We start from the raw sequence: 16,577 nt of genomic DNA on the forward strand, positions 1-16,577 counted from the left end.
CAAAATAATGCAGATGAGCTGAAGGCCACTGTCAAAGAAACCTGGGCTTCCATACCACCTCAGCAGTGCCACAGACTGATCACCTCCATGCCACGCTGAATTGAGGCAGTAATTAAAACAAAAGGAGCCCCTACCAAGTATTGAGTACATATACAGTAAATGAACATACTTTCCAGAAGGCCAGCAATTCACTAAAAATGTTTTTTTTTATAGGTCTTATGAGGTATTCTAATTTATTGAGATAGTGAATTGGTGGGTTTTTGTACCTGTAGACACTACTACCTCTGGTCTCTGGTTGGTGGACGTTGCTGCACACATTTTTAAAAAATTTACAGTCAATATTCTCCTAGAAATGACTTTATCATTCTTAAATATGAATTTCATATTCTTACCTCAAAAAGGGGACACCAAGTTCTTTTATACGGCGAACTAACCACAATTGAATGTAATCATTATGAGTGATTAATTACCAATAAATATCAATTGAAGTACCAAACTTTGGAGTGGAATACTTACACTTAATTAACACATTATTTTAATAAACCAGTTTAAAAAAATAATCTCTGAATCAGTGAGGGAATGAATTCTCTAGAACACTGACCACTACTCTCTCAAGAGAATTGATAACATGACCTTGGGTTTTATCCATTTTATTAATTAATCTACAACGACATGGCTACATTACTAAACTACTTTAATAACAAACTGGATGAATGGCAAGTATATAAGTGATGGAGATAAAATGTAAAAACACAATATAGTGACAGAGGTCTGACTTCAGGATGAATGGGAATGGTGACGGTCGAAACCAGACAAATTCTATTATCTATCATAAATGGGTGACCCTTTGAGTTGAGCTCGATGTTGGGCTGAGGTAATAAACGACCTTCTAGTCTGCAGCCAGTTACTTGGAGCCCAGAGATCGGTATGTGAGCACATAAGTGAACACAAGGTGTATTTCATTCACTGAAAATAATGACTTGGGAATTGAACCACTGCATGCAGATTTATGATGAAATAAGGTTTTACCCATTTTAAATGGTAAAAAAGAAAATCTAGAGCGAGGGGAAACTGCTCTGTTTAAAGCTACAGTACGTAACTTTTTCAGATACTGTTGTTGTAGAAATCTGCTCTCTTAATGTGGAGAGGTGATGTTGAAGCCTCCTGTGACCCAGAATCATTGAACAGCAGTGCAGATATATTAGCTTCTAAACGTTTTGAGTAGGACTGACCAACCAGAGATTTTCACTTATTTCAGTTTGATCAATAACGTTTGCATTTCCATTTCTTATAATCACATAAAGACAAGTATCTGAAGAGTGTAGCAGGTCGTAGTAGAGCACAGAAGATCAAGGAGCAGAGCTGGGCGGAGCAGAGTGGACTGATTTGGACTTTCATGCTAGCTCTACCTTAATACATATTGTAGCTTTAATCGATCGCAGATAGCGTAGTTTTCTCGGACAGAAAAAAAATTATAATAAAAAAACTGGGCGGTCTGCCCATGCAAAGTGTATGTGTGGGAAAGACTGCAGTCTACCATCAACTAGATCAGCGCACACAGGAACGTTTCCAGGTGAGCTGTGGGGACGTTACCTGGTGGGAGGTGGAGCTTGTAAAGCATTTTGAGTTTCTCTGTCATGTCTCCATGATACATCCCACCTACAGACACACAACGCACAAACACGCTGAGGTGAAACCAACACACTGACTAATAAAGAATCAAAATTCAAAAGTCTGCACATACAGCATTTATACACAATCATGAACTCAATCCTGTGCTGACACTAAAACCAGCTCTCGATTGAAAGCGTGGTTCATTTCAGTGATCGTCTGTTCATCGATTACTGCCACTGTGTTTGTGTTTCTGTTCGTGTTACTGGTGCCACTGTCTGTGTTACTACTGGTGTTACTGTGTGTGTGTCTGGCTGGATCTGGACTCACTGAGTCCAGTGATGAACTCTTTGAAGTTGACCAGACCATCCTGGTTCTGGTCCAGGAGTCTGAAGAGACGGGCTGACAGTGTCTGGGTGTGGCCTCCACAGGTCCAGGGGGCGAGTGCAGCGAAGAGCTGGGTGAACTGGGCCGGGTCGATGCGGTACTGCTCCAGGTATGGCAGGCTGGGGTCATGGCGCTCAGCTGCAGAGCTGCTGGAGCCCCAGTAACAGCTGGTCATGTGTTTGGACTGAAGGGGTTAACAACAAAAGCAGATGAGACGCAGTTAAAACCAGCGACCAAGTCTTCTGTGAAGGCATTTACAGGTGACCTGTGGCTGTCTTTGCCTCGAATTTCACCTCTCAGGCACATATACTGTGACCTCACACTTTAACTACTGAAGCTGGTTAGAAACACCTGCAGGCAGAACTCAGGAATAAAAAGCTGCAGGTTTTGGGGGAAACAGCAAAGAACTATACAGCAAAAAAACTATATCCTTTGGGCCTCATTCACAAACAGTGTCTGCGCACAGATCCATGCTTAAACCATGCATATGACAAATTTATGTACAAATCTGGGATTTATCGATATGTCCTTACCTAAATTCGTTTGTACTCTGCGAACGAATTTAGAACTACGTTAGACCATGCGCACGCACAAACGATGATAGCACAACTGTCTTAGAAATGTAAACACACAACTTTCAAATAAATGCACAGCATATTAAAACTGCAGGCCTTAAAAAAAATCTTTAATAGACAATATTTAACACAGTTAATTTACTGGTGCCATTTCCTCATCATCCATTACAGTTCTTATTAAAATATTCAGGTATAAAAAAAGTGTCCCAATGCTAGGTTATTACAAGTACATGAGAGTACATGGAAGAACATACGTACTGAAATGTAACAGTACTGATTTTCATTGCCTTTATTGACTTGGCCCATAATGATGAGCTGCTCCAACCAATTTCTAGTGCCATGTACATATGTATCCAGTGTTGACTGGTTAATTTGCAGTCTATTAAACTGCTGCAGGATATATGAATGATTCCAATTTACCTCCAAGCAAGTGTTAAGATGGGATATGGAGCCTTGCTGGAAGATAGTGCAGTCTGTTCCTTCAGGAGAGAGCACATCTCCAGAGGCCAACATAAGGTGACTGAAGAGAGTGACGAATGGCTTGTCGGCTGCTTCTGACAGGTTCTGCGGCAGCTATGCAATCACCTGGAACAGCATCTTCGTCATCAGACACAGTGCTCTCACCTGATACCTCCTTAGGTTCGAGTCCTGTCCTGTCCTACTTCTCTCGTGCAACTTCACCGCTTTCTCCAAGAGGCACCTCTAGGCAAACGTATTTCCTTATAGACAAATGGGGGCATGGTAGTATGCTAATTGTGAACTGCAGGCACGCGGATGTTATTTCACAATGGTTCCGATTTACTTACATCAAGGTCAAGGTCAAAGTGTTTATTTGTCATATGCACAGTTAGAAAACGTGTTTCCCTGTACAATGAAATTCTTACTTTGCTGTCTACATGAATGCCACAAAATACAAGTGAAATAAAGTGTGTTTTTAGTGATGTGCAGTATCACATTTCATTTCTGCGCCAATGCCAAGTAAAGTCCAGGCTGGTATCAAGAAAGCCAATACCGATACTTTGTGCAACTAAACGAGGATAAGGTGTTGGGTTCGAACAACAGAGACTGATGGAGGAAAGGAGACGGGCTATGAGGACTTGCTGTTCTTATTAATAACAAATGGTGCCACCCTGCTCACATACATATACAGTATTGTTCAAAATAATAGCAGTACAATGTGACTAACCAGAATAATCCAGGTTTTTAGTATATTTTTTATTGCTACATGGCAAACAAGTTACCAGTAGGTGCAGTAGATTCTCAGAAAGCAAACAAGACCCAGCATTCATGATATGCACGCTCTTAAGGCTGTGAAATTGGGCAATTAGTTGAAAGGGGTGTGTTCAAAAAAATAGCAGTGTCTGCCGTTGACTGTACAAACACAAAACTATGTTGTACAAACGTTTTTGTTTCTAGGATTTAGCAATCCTGTGAATCACTAAACTAATATTTAGTTGTATGACCACAGTTTGTTATAACTGCTTCACATCTGTGTGGCATGGAGTCAACCAACTTGTGGCACCTTTCAGCTGTTATTCCACTCCATGATTCTTTAACAACATTCCACAATTCATTTACATTTCTTGGTTTTGCTTCAGAAACAGCATTTTTGATATCACCCCACAAGTTCTCGATTGGATTAAGGTCCGGGGATTGGGCTGGCCACTCCATAACATTAATTTTGTTGGTTTGGAACCAAGACTTTGCTCGTTTACTAGTGTGTTTGGGGTCATTGTCTTGTTGAAACAACCATTTCAAGGGCATGTCCTCTTCAGCATAAGGCAACATGACCTCTTCAAGTATTTTGACATATGCAAACTGATCCATGATCCCTGGTATGCGATAAATAGGCCCAACACCATAGTAGGAGAAACATGCCCATATCATGATGCTTGCACCACCATGCTTCACTGTCTTCACTGTGTACTGTGGCTTGAATTCAGAGTTTGGGGGTCATCTCACAAACTGTCTGTGGCCCTTGGACCCAAAAAGAACAATTTTACTCTCATCAGTCCACAAAATGTTCCTCCATTTCTCTTTAGGCCAGTTGATGTGTTCTTTGGCAAATTGTAACCTCTTCTGCACGTGCCTTTTTTTTAACAGAGGGACTTTGCGGGGGATTCTTGAAAATAGATTAGCTTCACACAGACGTCTTCTAACTGTCACAGTACTTACAGGTAACTCCAGACTGTCTTTGATCATCCTGGAGCTGATCATTGGCTGGGCCTTTGCCATTCTGGTTATTCTTCGATCCATTTTGATGGTTGTCTTCCGTTTTCTTCCACGTCTCTCTGGTTTTGCTCTCCATTTTAAGGCATTGGAGATCATTTTAGCTGAACAGCCTATAATTTTTTGCACCTCTTTATAGGTTTTCCCCTCTCCAATCAACTTTTTAATCAAAGTACGCTGTTCTTCTGAACAATGTCTTGAACGACCCATTTTCCTCAGGCTTTCAAATGCATGTTCAACAAGTGCTGGCTTCATCCTTAAATAGGGGCCACCTGATTCACACCTGTTATTTCACAAAATTGATGACCTCACTGATTGAATGCCACACTGCTATTTTTTTGAACACACCCCTTTCAACTAATTGCCCAATTTCACAGCCTTAAGAGCGTGCATATCATGAATGCTGGGTCTTGTTTGCTTTCTGAGAATCTACTGCACCTACTGGTAACTTGTTTGCCATGTAGCAATAAAAAATATACTAAAAACCTGGATTATTCTGGTTAGTCACATTGTACTGCTATTATTTTGAACAATACTGTACAGTATAACTACAGGGGCCCTTACATGTCATTTTAGTTGCTGTTTACTTCTTCCCATCCAGTTCCTATTAACAGGGTTAGGGTAGGGTTAGCGTAGTTACTGTCTATTATGTGCACATATGCACAGTAGTAAGAACGAAATCAGCCAGTGTGCACGTTTCATGAATCTCATGCTAATTTTTGTGTGTGCACATATTTTGTGTGCAAGGTAAGAACATTTCCACGTACATATAAGTGAATGAGGCCTCTGTATCTTGATTTTTAATTTTATTTATTAACTGTACATGTTTCTATTCATCTAACAGTGAAATTAAGTTTCATGTTATAATGCACTGTAAAAACTGGTGTATTTATTCTGACCTTAAACAGACAGTACAGCTCCTCCAGCTCCTCGATACTGAAGGCTGACTCCGTCATCATCGCCCTCACCTGCAGACACAAACACCTGTAAACACTGTGTCTACATTGGCATGTTAGTGTTAGCTTGCAGCACACTAACCCTACCCACCACACTCCTCTTGGCCGTATCCTCAAGTGACTGGATGACCTTTAACCTCTGTTTGAACCTCATCTGCTCAATGACGTCAGAGTGCAAGCTGCCAAATTTCTGCTCAGAGAAGAAGAAACTGAAATGATCTCAACAACATCCAGGAATGAGACTGAGATGCTACTGCAGAAATTAGACAGACACTGTGGTTACAGGAATTAGGCAGAAGCACTGCAAATATTGTTTTTAAGGTGGAGGACCATTTATGAAACCAGTTGAGGTCAGAATCACTAAGTCTGAAACACTTCATCTATCAAAACTTGTTTTTTGGAAAGTTATTGTGACTCTATTTATTTATTTTACAAAAGAAACATAATGATTTTTACATTCAGTTTGTGCAAGTGTGTGTGTGTGTGTGTGTGAGGGTGTGTATTGTGAGTGTATTAAACTCCATGCAGTCTGGTATTCATTTTATACAGTATTAAAGAAAAATGAAATTAACAACAGAGGAAAAGAAAAAAGGAGAGGAAGAAAGTTAAATAAAAAAAAAACGGCGGTGGGGGCTGTTAAATCAACAAAAGACTAGGAATGTACTGGTTACGCTTCCGCCCTGACTGTTGATTGCTGAGTCTGAAACAGCTCGGGGTTGACCCCTGACCTTGACAGGAGAGGCCTGACCCATTGCCTGGTGTGTTGACCTCCTAAACAGTTCGCAGGCCACAAGGAACTCTTATTTTTATATAACAACATGTTTCTCCAGCTGAGAAGATCTGGTTATTATTGTGAGTTCAAATGTCATGATCTAATCTGACCTGCAGGTGGCAGCGCACACAGTGACAGAGTGTGATGACCTCATGATGTGTCAAATGTCAGATCTAACCTCATAGGACGACTTGATGAGGTCGAACACATCGATCTCAGGTGGAAGGCCATCTCCGCTGGTAAGCAGGGCATGCAGGTGAGGGATGGGCGAAGCCACTGTCTGTTTATTCACGACATTATCCAGGTACCTGCACAAACACACTCACACTTTATTTCATTTATGACTTTGATAGTCAGCACTGACTCCTACCTGTCCAGACTGACTCCCACCTTCCTAGGATGGTCATGGCTTCTCCCTCATCGTTGCAGGACAGCAGGGTGTCTATGTTGTCATGGAGGACAGCCAGTGCCACCTGCAGGTAGATTTAGAGATAAGAAATAGTTTGGTTACAGGTGACCAAAGTTAGAGATCAAAGGTGGCAAGTGCTGACTGGCCCCTGTTACTTTACAACCTGGGTTCCCAAACGTTTTCAGCTAAAGACCCAAAGGAGAAATGTGGTCTCTCTCCAGGGACCCAAGCTTACAAAAATACATCACAAATTGCTACATCTGTGGAACCAGTTTCTAGTTTGGGTTCAGGAGGCAAACACCATTTAAGATTAGACTTTCCTTTTTGATAAAGCTTATAGTTAGGTATTAGGGTTAGGGGTCACCATCAGGGTCACCATTTGTCAGGTGACCCTGAGCCTTCCTCCCCTAGTTATGCTGCTATAGGCCTTTTTCACATAAACCGGAAAGAGAAAGCCAAAAGGCAAAGCCATATCCGATTTGCATTGGCTGACGTGGTGACACAGCCAAAATGAATAATAATAGAGTTTCAACTTTTCTGTCACTCTTGCCAAAATCTGCATTGCTGATGTCATGAGAGTTGTTAAGGTAATCAGTCAACAGTCAGTAATCAGACAGCAAAACAGTCAGTCAGCCAGCCACTAAATAGTCAGCCAACAGTAAGTAAACAGTCGGTCAATAAACAGTCAGTAAACAGATTGTCAGGACCTGAAAGATGACTTTAATGCCCTCGTAGAAGAAGCAGTCGACCAGCAGCACCGCACTGTCAAAGGGCATCACAGACAGGAAGAGGGTCAAGAACCAGGACAGGCTGATGGTGGAGATCACCCCCAGCTCCTGCATGTGTTCATACAGCTGGGGCAGGAAGGCCCGGGTCAAATCCTCAAACACCCCTTGATCCACCAGAGCTCCTGCGGGAGCAGAAACCACATCAGACTGGGACAGGACTACAAGAACCTGGGGTCTACCTGAGTCAGACTGCAACTCATCTGCAGTGCTGCACTCACTGGACTGGACACTGAGCACCACCACTGCACACTGACAATACTGACTGACAGCTGGACACTAGAACTGGATACTGACTGTAGATGCTGACAACGCACACTGGATTCCAACCCTATACATTAGAATTCATCAATGGATTTTGGCACTCGGTGCTGGGCACCGGCAAATGACACCGGATTCAGCACTGGACATTGGCTTTTTGGATGGAGCACTAACATAGGACACTTTAGCACCAAATACTGACATTAGGGCCAGACACTGATACTAGGTCAGAGGTCAGAGCAGCAGACGTTTACTGACAGTTGACTCTGGACTTGTTATTGATCCCAGTCTCAGTACTGACCTACAACTCTGGTGTTGTAGTAGTCCGGCAGCATCCGCTCACAAAGTGCCACCAGCAGCCAGAAGGCTTCTTCCTCTGTACAGTAGAGCAGCAGGACAGAGGTGACAATGTTCATTGCCTGGAGGATGAAAGGATGAGTTTCATCTTTTATTGATACTTAAAAAAAACTGTAGTTTTATTTTAAGTGAAAGTTCAGGGGTCAAGCCCTAATGAACTGATGTCATGTTTGGAGCTACTTGCCACATTCACCATTGTAATGGGATGTACAGTATATAGTATTTTACTTTAGTTCTTTTTATTTTTTTGCTTTTATTTTCCAATAATGCACCCAATAATGGGGCTTAATTAAATTGTATATTTAATTACTGTATATTTGTATTATACCTGACAGCATCTGATACCAGGGTTTACATTTTATTTTTTATATTTCATTATTACCTGGCAGTAGCCGATGCCGGGGTTGCGGTGGGCATATGCGGTGAGGACGCGGCGCAGCGCAGCGATGCCTGTTTCATTCTGGAAGGCTCGGTGTTCAGGCATTGAGCGGTGGAGGTCACGCTCAATCTCTTCTGTAGCCAGTGAACACAGGCCCATAGCCTGCTCCACCAGGTCACCATAGTAACCAGGGTGGGTTGCCATCTCATTCTGCGCTCCTGGAGCGACAAGTGAACAGGTGAATAGCTGAGTGGTATTAATGAATGAATGAGTGAACAAACACTGAGAACAGCAGCCTCAGCCCTTTTCACAAGTAAATGAATGAATGAACACTGACCAGAGAACAGCAGCCACAGCTCCCCTCTCAGGCGCTCTGGGATCCCGTTAAGGATGAGTTCTCTGGTTCTGGAGGTTCGGTACATACAGACGCCTCGACCAAACTCTGAGAAATGGATATTCCATGCCTCCTCTTTCATCTTCTCCTTCATCTGCAGGAAGACAGGAGGCCAGGGAGCATTTGCTTGGACTGCAGTGTTGACTTACATATCAACCCATCAGTTTGGATCAATGAGCTGTCAACCCCCACAGTCAGTTTCTGCTACTGTCTAACAAGTCCTCCTTTGTATCTAAAAGCCCTCCTTATCTAATACTTGTCAGTCTGGGAAAATATTCAGTATTGGAAAATACTGGTCCAACATAATATCTTAAGGTGCCTGGACTTGGACTTACGGCTTTGGGTCCAAGGTCCTCCTGAGCATCTTGGTGGTAGAGCTGTAGCAGACCCCAACTGGCTGTAGGAAGACCGGGGTGGTAATGACGCCCCCTGTGAACAGATTCAGATCCTGCAGACAAGGACGAGGGGACACCGGAGGATGCCTGAAGACACAAAAATGCCCAGTTTGGGTAACACTGAAAATAATCCTAATTCACTCTTAAAATCTGGTCCCAATTCAGAAAACAGTTCAACCTACAAAATATGTCCCTATCAAGCTCGATTGCAGCTAACCACACCTTCAGTTGAAATTAACATATCTAATTCATGTTTTCAGGTACCTAAAGTTAGACACTATATCAAAAGAGTGATCCCACAGTTTCCCCAAAAAACACTGTAGTGGATACTATTTTGTTCTCCAAGCTGAACGATAGTCTCACAAACAGCCAAATGATACACTGATGAGTGTACAAGACAACAACAACACTAACATACAGTGCCTTGCAAAAGTATTCGGCCCCCTTGAACTTTGCGACCTTTTGCCACATTTCAGGCTTCAAACATAAAGATATAAAACTGTATTTTTTTGTGAAGAATCAACAACAAATGGGACACAATCATGAAGTGGAACGAAATTTATTGGATATTTCAAACGTTTTTAACAAATAAAACACTGAAAAATTGGGCGTGCAAAATTATTCAGCCCCTTTACTTTCAGTGCAGCAAACTCTCTCCAGAAGTTCAGTGAGGATCTCTGAATGATCCAATGTTGACCTAAATGACTAATGATGATAAACAGAATCCACCTGTGTGTAATCAAGTCTCCGTATAAATGCACCTGCACTGTGAGAGTCTCAGAGGTCCGTTTAAAGCGCAGAGAGCATCATGAAGAACAAAGAACACACCAGGCAGGTCCGAGATACTGTTGTGGAGAAGTTTAAAGCCGGATTTGGATACAAAAAGAGTTCCCAAGCTTTAAACATCCCAAGGAGCACTGTGCAAGCAATAATATTGAAATGGAAGGAGGATCATACCACTGCAAATCTACCAAGACCTGGCCATCCCTCTAAACTTTCAGCTCATACAAGGAGAAGACTGATCAAAGATGCAGCCAAGAGGCCCATGATCACTCTGGATGAACTGCAGAGATCTACAGCGGAGGTGGGAGACTCTGTCCATAGGACAACAATCAGTCGTATACTGCACAAATCTGGCCTTTATGGAAGAGTGGCAAGAAGAAAGCCATTTCTTAAAGATAGCCATAAAAAGTGTCGTTTAAAGTTTGCCACAAGCCACCTGGGAGACACACCAAACATGTGGAAGAAGGTGCTCTGGTCAGAAGAAACCAAAATCAAACTTTTTGGCAACAATGCAAAACGTTATGTTTGGCGTAAAAGCAACACAGCTCATCACCCTGAACACACCATCCCCACTGTCAAACATGGTGGTGGCAGCATCATGGTTTGGGCCTGCTTTTCTTCAGCAGGGACAGGGAAGATGGTTAAAATTGATGGGAAGATGGATGGAGCCAAATACAGGACCATTCTGGAAGGAAACCTGATGGAGTCTGCAAAAGACCTGAGACTGGGACGGAGATTTGTCTTCCAACAAGACAATGATCCAAAACATAAAGCAAAATCTACAATGGAATGGTTCACAAATAAACATATCCAGGTGTTAGAATGGCCAAGTCAAAGTCCAGACCTGAATCCAATCGAGAATCTGTGGAAAGAACTGAAAACTGCTGTTCACAAACGCTCTCCATCCAACCTCACTGAGCTCGAGCTGTTTTGCAAGGAGGAATGGGCAAAAATTTCAGTCTCTCGATGTGCAAAACTGATAGACATACCCCAAGCGACTTACAGCTGTAATCGCAGCAAAAGGTGGCGCTACAAAGTATTAACTTAAGGGGGCTGAATAATTTTGCACGCCCAATTTTTCAGTTTTGAGGAGGTGGGGTTGTTGACTGAAATAATGAACCTGTAAGGCTCAGTTTGATACAGGGTTGGGGTGTAACCGTTCAGTTGTTTGATATGTTTGAAACTGACAAAACAAACTACGAAAGAGACAAACTACATTGCTGTGGAATTCTTCTTCCTGTCTGAGGACATCTGGAACCAGCAGCGACACTGGACTCGTCATTTAAACATAATCTGAAAACAGTTACACCACTCTGCCACATGGAGGCAGGATAACTACACATTTAGACAGAAAATAAGTTCTGACAAATCTGCATCCTATTTCCCAAGAATGATTGTTGTCACTGCAGATCTGACCCTCTACAAGAGCAACGCACCGAGTGGCCAATCAGAGACAGCGGGCTGGTGTCACCCCACGAGCTGTCAGGTGTTCGCTGCAGGAAGTCCGAGATGCGTTGGACCAGGAAGTCCCTGTCTTTGAGGTTGGCAAACAGGAAGTTCATCTTGTTCTTGGTGCTGATGGAGACAGGGCACGGCAGGACGCTGCTGCTGTCTGCCTTCTCTACAATGGAGACCTGGGGAGCAAAGGATAAAGGGTAAAAACCAATAACCATAATAAGAAATATCATCTTATCACATCAGGTCTTATCTTGATTCTCAGTGTCATGTCTGTTAGTTCTGAACATGTGCTGCTTTGGTTTTGAATGGCAAGCTGCACAATCACAGTTTGAATAAAGAAATGTGGAGATGATCCCCATTAGCTGTTGCAATGCAACAGATAGTCTTCTAGGAAAAAGTAACCACAACAAATCCATTAGAAAAACACATTAAATTAACTCCCTTTTCAAGTTTAAACAAATGCAGACTAAATAAAATGAGCATGTTTTTAATGTTGAGAAATATGGACTTGTATTTAAATGTCAGCAGCTTTAAATTCCCTTGGAGTGAAAGTCTCAGAAAACCAAGCCGGGTTTGGGAACAACTTGCTTACCTCTCTGAGTGGGATGATGAGCTGACACAGGTCGTCTTCTCTGCTGTTAAAGCAGATGTAGTTGTTGGAAATGAACAACTGTCCGACCACGTGCATTTTAGCAAACGGCATCCACAGTGTGCAGTCCGTGTGTCCATCCAGACGTTCATCCTGTGTCAGCCGGAACATTGACCGGTACTGCTCGTTTTTTGCCCGGGCGTCCAAATCCCTTGAGTGGGGCAGGAAACAGCTAATTAGGCCCAAGGTCAACAATCGAACTGAAGCCTGGTTCATAAACAGTATCACTGTTGAAACAACACAAATATCAGTTTGTCTGTGCATTAACATTAACAGGAAGGTACACAGATTTATGTCCACAGGATATTGTGGTGTGAAATTTGCTTAGTAATGAACTGCTCTCATAAACATCCCTTTGTTAAACTCCTCAGTCTGATCAGGAAAACCCTATCAGCTGGATATCAGGTGCATGGTTAGCGTGAGACCTCTTGAGCGCAGAGACGTTCTTGAGCGTCTTGCAGGGTTTGGGCAGCGAGCGGTCGGCGGCGAACGCCTCATTGTCAAGCAGCTGACGCATGGCTATGTTGGCGAGCTGTTCCATCAGCTTGAAAGTGTCACTGATGTTGAGGAACATGGAGAAGAAATGCTCAGTGTGACGAGTACTGACACAAATGCTTCCTGGAAACACCAGGGTGGCGTTCTTCTCCAGCTGGGTCACCTCTGTCCACTGCACCACTAGGCTCACTGAGGGTGAGGGTGAATAATGACAAGAAAAAGGGAGATTACATTCAAAAACATATATGAATATATAATAAATTATGAATGAATGTCACACTGTGATTGTCTTGTTCCGAGTTGTTTTGACAGAGTAAATTAACACTAAGACCAGATTTGAAGTTAGTAAAATACTGTATATGTAGTTGATTTGTCATTTATCAGTTTACCAGAAGTAAAAACAGAAGCACCCACGGTAAGAACAGAAGTTGCCCCTGACAAGTGACTTCAGGTAAAACAGTGTTCAGTTACTCTTTAATAAAGATGACAGTTTGCTCTACTTTAGAAAAATGTGTTTCCTGTTTCCTTCTGCACAGACTATAGAGTGCCATTGAAGTGAGTCCTAAAACCCGGAACTTGAGTTAACATTTTGGCACTTCTGTTTCCCTCACCCTGAAGTCTCTGGGTTTTGAATGAATTTTGGTTAGACGGCCGAAATAAGGTCTGTGGTTAGAACAAGACCAAAACAGTTTCATGTTTTGTTCTGACACTTTAGTCAAAACCCCACTCATTACTTTTTACATGTCTTAAAAAAGGCGGTTGCTAACAAATGGCTAAATGAGACTACAAAGGGTGTCTGTGATACTAAACATCATAACAACAAACATGGAGACTCATCTCCTCACTAGCTCACCTTTACAGCCTCATTAAGTTTAAACTCGCACACTTGCAAATTATTCTAACTAAATGATAGAGCAATGATCACTAGCTAAATCAGGTCACACTAAGAGGAAAGTATTTTGTAGAAGAGGTAAGCGCGCTACATCAAATTCCAAGTTGGAAGCTATGGTGGTGATGCTGAAGTCGGGGGACCGTGGTATAGTTTGTTTACAGCCTGACAGACTGAGGGCACTTGCCTAATGTCTATCTTTTTACTTCTGGCAATCGTGTGTGGGCTTCAAAAGTCATAAAAGCTGTGGTCACCAGTGAATATTATCTTGCTGAACAAAATGTGTCAATGTCATAAACGGTTGTTTGTCACAAGGCGTATTTTCTCCAGTAATCCAAAAGCCTATGGAAAAATCCTATTGGGTTTTTGTTGAGGGAACCAGAAGGATGCTAACCTCCAACCTGGTCTATAAAAATACGTCATCCCTATGGCACCCTGTATAATGACAGCATTAAACTGTGGCCTGTGATTGGCTGGTCGTACCCTCCTTGCCCAGTAGGAAGGAGTAGAAGCACAGATGGTTGACAGACAGGTAAAGCCATCCCTGCCGTGGGACTCTTCCCTTCCAGTAGCTACAGGAATAATAATTCACAAGCTTCTCTTCATCAGGCATCCTGAAGAGCCTCCTCATCTTCAGCTCTGCTTCCCGAAACTTCCCACAATCCTCCTCCTGCTCCTCCCCTTGCTTCTCCCGGTTCTCCTCTGCAATGATCCCCTGCGGAAAGTGACATCACTCACTGACAAGTACTTACAGGAAGTGAAATGGTCTCAGGAGATCAAACAGGAAGTGACATACAGAGATCTTCCCTTTGACAAAAGTGATGACGTCTTCATCGTTGTCAAAGATGGAGATGGTCTGCAGAAGGTTGGCCTCCAGCCAGTCCCAGTGCTCTGTGATCTCCTTCCTGGATGAGCCTGCAAGACACAGCTGAGAGTCTACAAACCACAAGCATTCAGCCAATCCCAGCTCAGTCCAATACAGTCAACTTCAGCTGACTCACCACAGGCAATGTTCCAGTAGACCTGAGAGTCTGCAGTCTGCAGCAGGATCCTGTATGGAGCTACTCTGGCACTGGAGTCCAGAACCACATCCAGAGTCCCAACAAGGAGACCTACACACAGAGAGACAAGCCAATTAAATTTAATTTTAGTTGTATATCGCCAAATCATGATAAGAGGGTCTGGCAAAATTACATGTAAACATTTAAACACAGATCAGCTGTTGTTGCTAGTAGACAGTGCTGGTCAGAGCTGGCCTCCTGTCAGCTGAGTGCTGATGACATCACTACCTCGTTTATAAGAGTTTGGAATGATGAATCATCATGATCCAGGTGCACTGTCACAGCTGTAGATCAACAATGTGTTTTATTTTAAAAAAAGAAGTAGATGCTCCTTTTACCACACAGCATCTTTAACTCATTACACACTGCACTTCTTTGCATTAACTGGTCCCAATGTGGACCAGTCTTGAAGTCTGGAGATGTTAAGAACATGTTCATGTGTTCCACCCATTGTAAAGATTCTACCTCTTTTCAAAGTACTGTCAGGCAACACTGTTATTAAAACCAAATTTAATGTTTTAAAATTATTTTAACATCTTGAGATGTTGATACAGTAACCAGGTGTGTAAAAACTACAGAATTGTAACAGATGAAGATAAACACACACCAGAATAAAGAATCATTAAATCTCAGAGCCTCAACACCAATAAAACTCTAAACTTATAAACTGAATGAGGTTTCAAGGTCATAGCTCAGAGGCCGGTTTTCTGTCTGGACTCTGGCCCAGGACTGAAGCTGATCCCAGACTCTGGTTCAGGATTCTGGTTAAAGTCACGAAGTCTCAGCAGTAAAAGTTAACAGAACAATATGAACTGTGTGTGTTGTATTCACTGTCAGTCAGAAAAATCTGAAACTCTCAGTTTCAACAGTCTGCTGACATATTTTGGATAACCACCTTTATTGGCCAAGTATGTTACACACAAGGAATTTGTTTCCGGTACAGAACCAATGGCAGCCATCTGCGGCACCACCTCAATCGATGGCTCTAACCATCGGGGGCAATGGGGGGGGGGTTCTGTGTCTTGCTCAAGGACACTTCGACACGTGGACTGCCGGGCACCGAGATTCGGACCTTCAACCTTCTGGCTGAAAGACGACTGCTCTACCCACCGCACCACTGTCGCCTCCCCATTTTGAATAATGTGCAAAAACAGATGAAACTCAACAAAAGCCTGGAACTGTTCAACAAATACATTTCAGTCCTGTAGAGGCTGCAGCCTGGTTTAAACAAGGTTTAACTGTAAAACTCCAACAAACAAACATTGATTACTGATTAAGCTGAGAAACTAACAGCAGGAAACTGATTTTTAAGTGTTGCTAATTGGTTTTCTTTTGATTGATTGCTGTCAGCTGTTCTTCATTAATAAAGCTGCTTATTTCTGGTTAATCTTTTAGTTTATAAAACTTAATAAAACAGTGAAAGATGTTTCAGTTTCTCAAGTGTGACATCTTGATTTGATTTGATTTGATTTATTCTTTCAAGCATGTAAAGACAGTTGATATGTCAACACACATAATTTTATACATATCCAACAAATGCTAATCCAATATCAATTTGCTTATACCTAATACATGCTTGAATGGAGTAGGAAGAAGTCAGACTTATCCAGTCCTACCCCATGACATCATCTTACCATCATTGGATTGCAAGCAGTATCTCTACATAAATAATTCTCTTCTACACGACACAAGTAATATACTAAAGAATTATTACAAAGTGTTAACATTCATA

At 42.3% G+C, this 16,577-nt stretch overlaps 1 protein-coding gene across 4 annotated transcripts in view; it reads right to left on the reverse strand.

Moving 5' to 3' along the window:
* Positions 1-16,577, reverse strand: part of tbc1d9b (TBC1 domain family member 9b) — a 30,936-nt gene that overhangs the window by 7,735 nt on the left and 6,624 nt on the right. For all 4 annotated transcript variants that reach the window (XR_002273571.1, XR_002273570.1, XM_020585405.1 and 1 more), the window contains exons 2-18: positions 14,786-14,896; positions 14,581-14,699; positions 14,268-14,499; positions 12,826-13,084; positions 12,344-12,551; positions 11,730-11,927; positions 9,451-9,597; positions 9,059-9,209; positions 8,725-8,939; positions 8,287-8,404; positions 7,647-7,849; positions 6,921-7,003; positions 6,709-6,838; positions 5,850-5,948; positions 5,702-5,770; positions 1,942-2,182; positions 1,594-1,659 (exon numbers count right to left, since the gene is read on the reverse strand). Coding sequence is in view for 2 of the 4 variants with exons in the window: in XM_020585405.1 (XP_020441061.1) it covers positions 1,594-1,659; positions 1,942-2,182; positions 5,702-5,770; positions 5,850-5,948; positions 6,709-6,838; positions 6,921-7,003; positions 7,647-7,849; positions 8,287-8,404; positions 8,725-8,939; positions 9,059-9,209; positions 9,451-9,597; positions 11,730-11,927; positions 12,344-12,551; positions 12,826-13,084; positions 14,268-14,499; positions 14,581-14,699; positions 14,786-14,896 (2,649 nt within the window). In the remaining 2 variants the exon portion in view is untranslated. The remainder of the gene's footprint in view (positions 1-1,593; positions 1,660-1,941; positions 2,183-5,701; positions 5,771-5,849; positions 5,949-6,708; positions 6,839-6,920; positions 7,004-7,646; positions 7,850-8,286; positions 8,405-8,724; positions 8,940-9,058; positions 9,210-9,450; positions 9,598-11,729; positions 11,928-12,343; positions 12,552-12,825; positions 13,085-14,267; positions 14,500-14,580; positions 14,700-14,785; positions 14,897-16,577) is intronic.

The sequence above is a fragment of the Monopterus albus genome, unplaced genomic scaffold (assembly GCF_001952655.1).
Source record: "Monopterus albus unplaced genomic scaffold, M_albus_1.0 scaffold364.1, whole genome shotgun sequence".
Taxonomy (NCBI): Eukaryota; Metazoa; Chordata; class Actinopteri; order Synbranchiformes; family Synbranchidae; genus Monopterus; species Monopterus albus.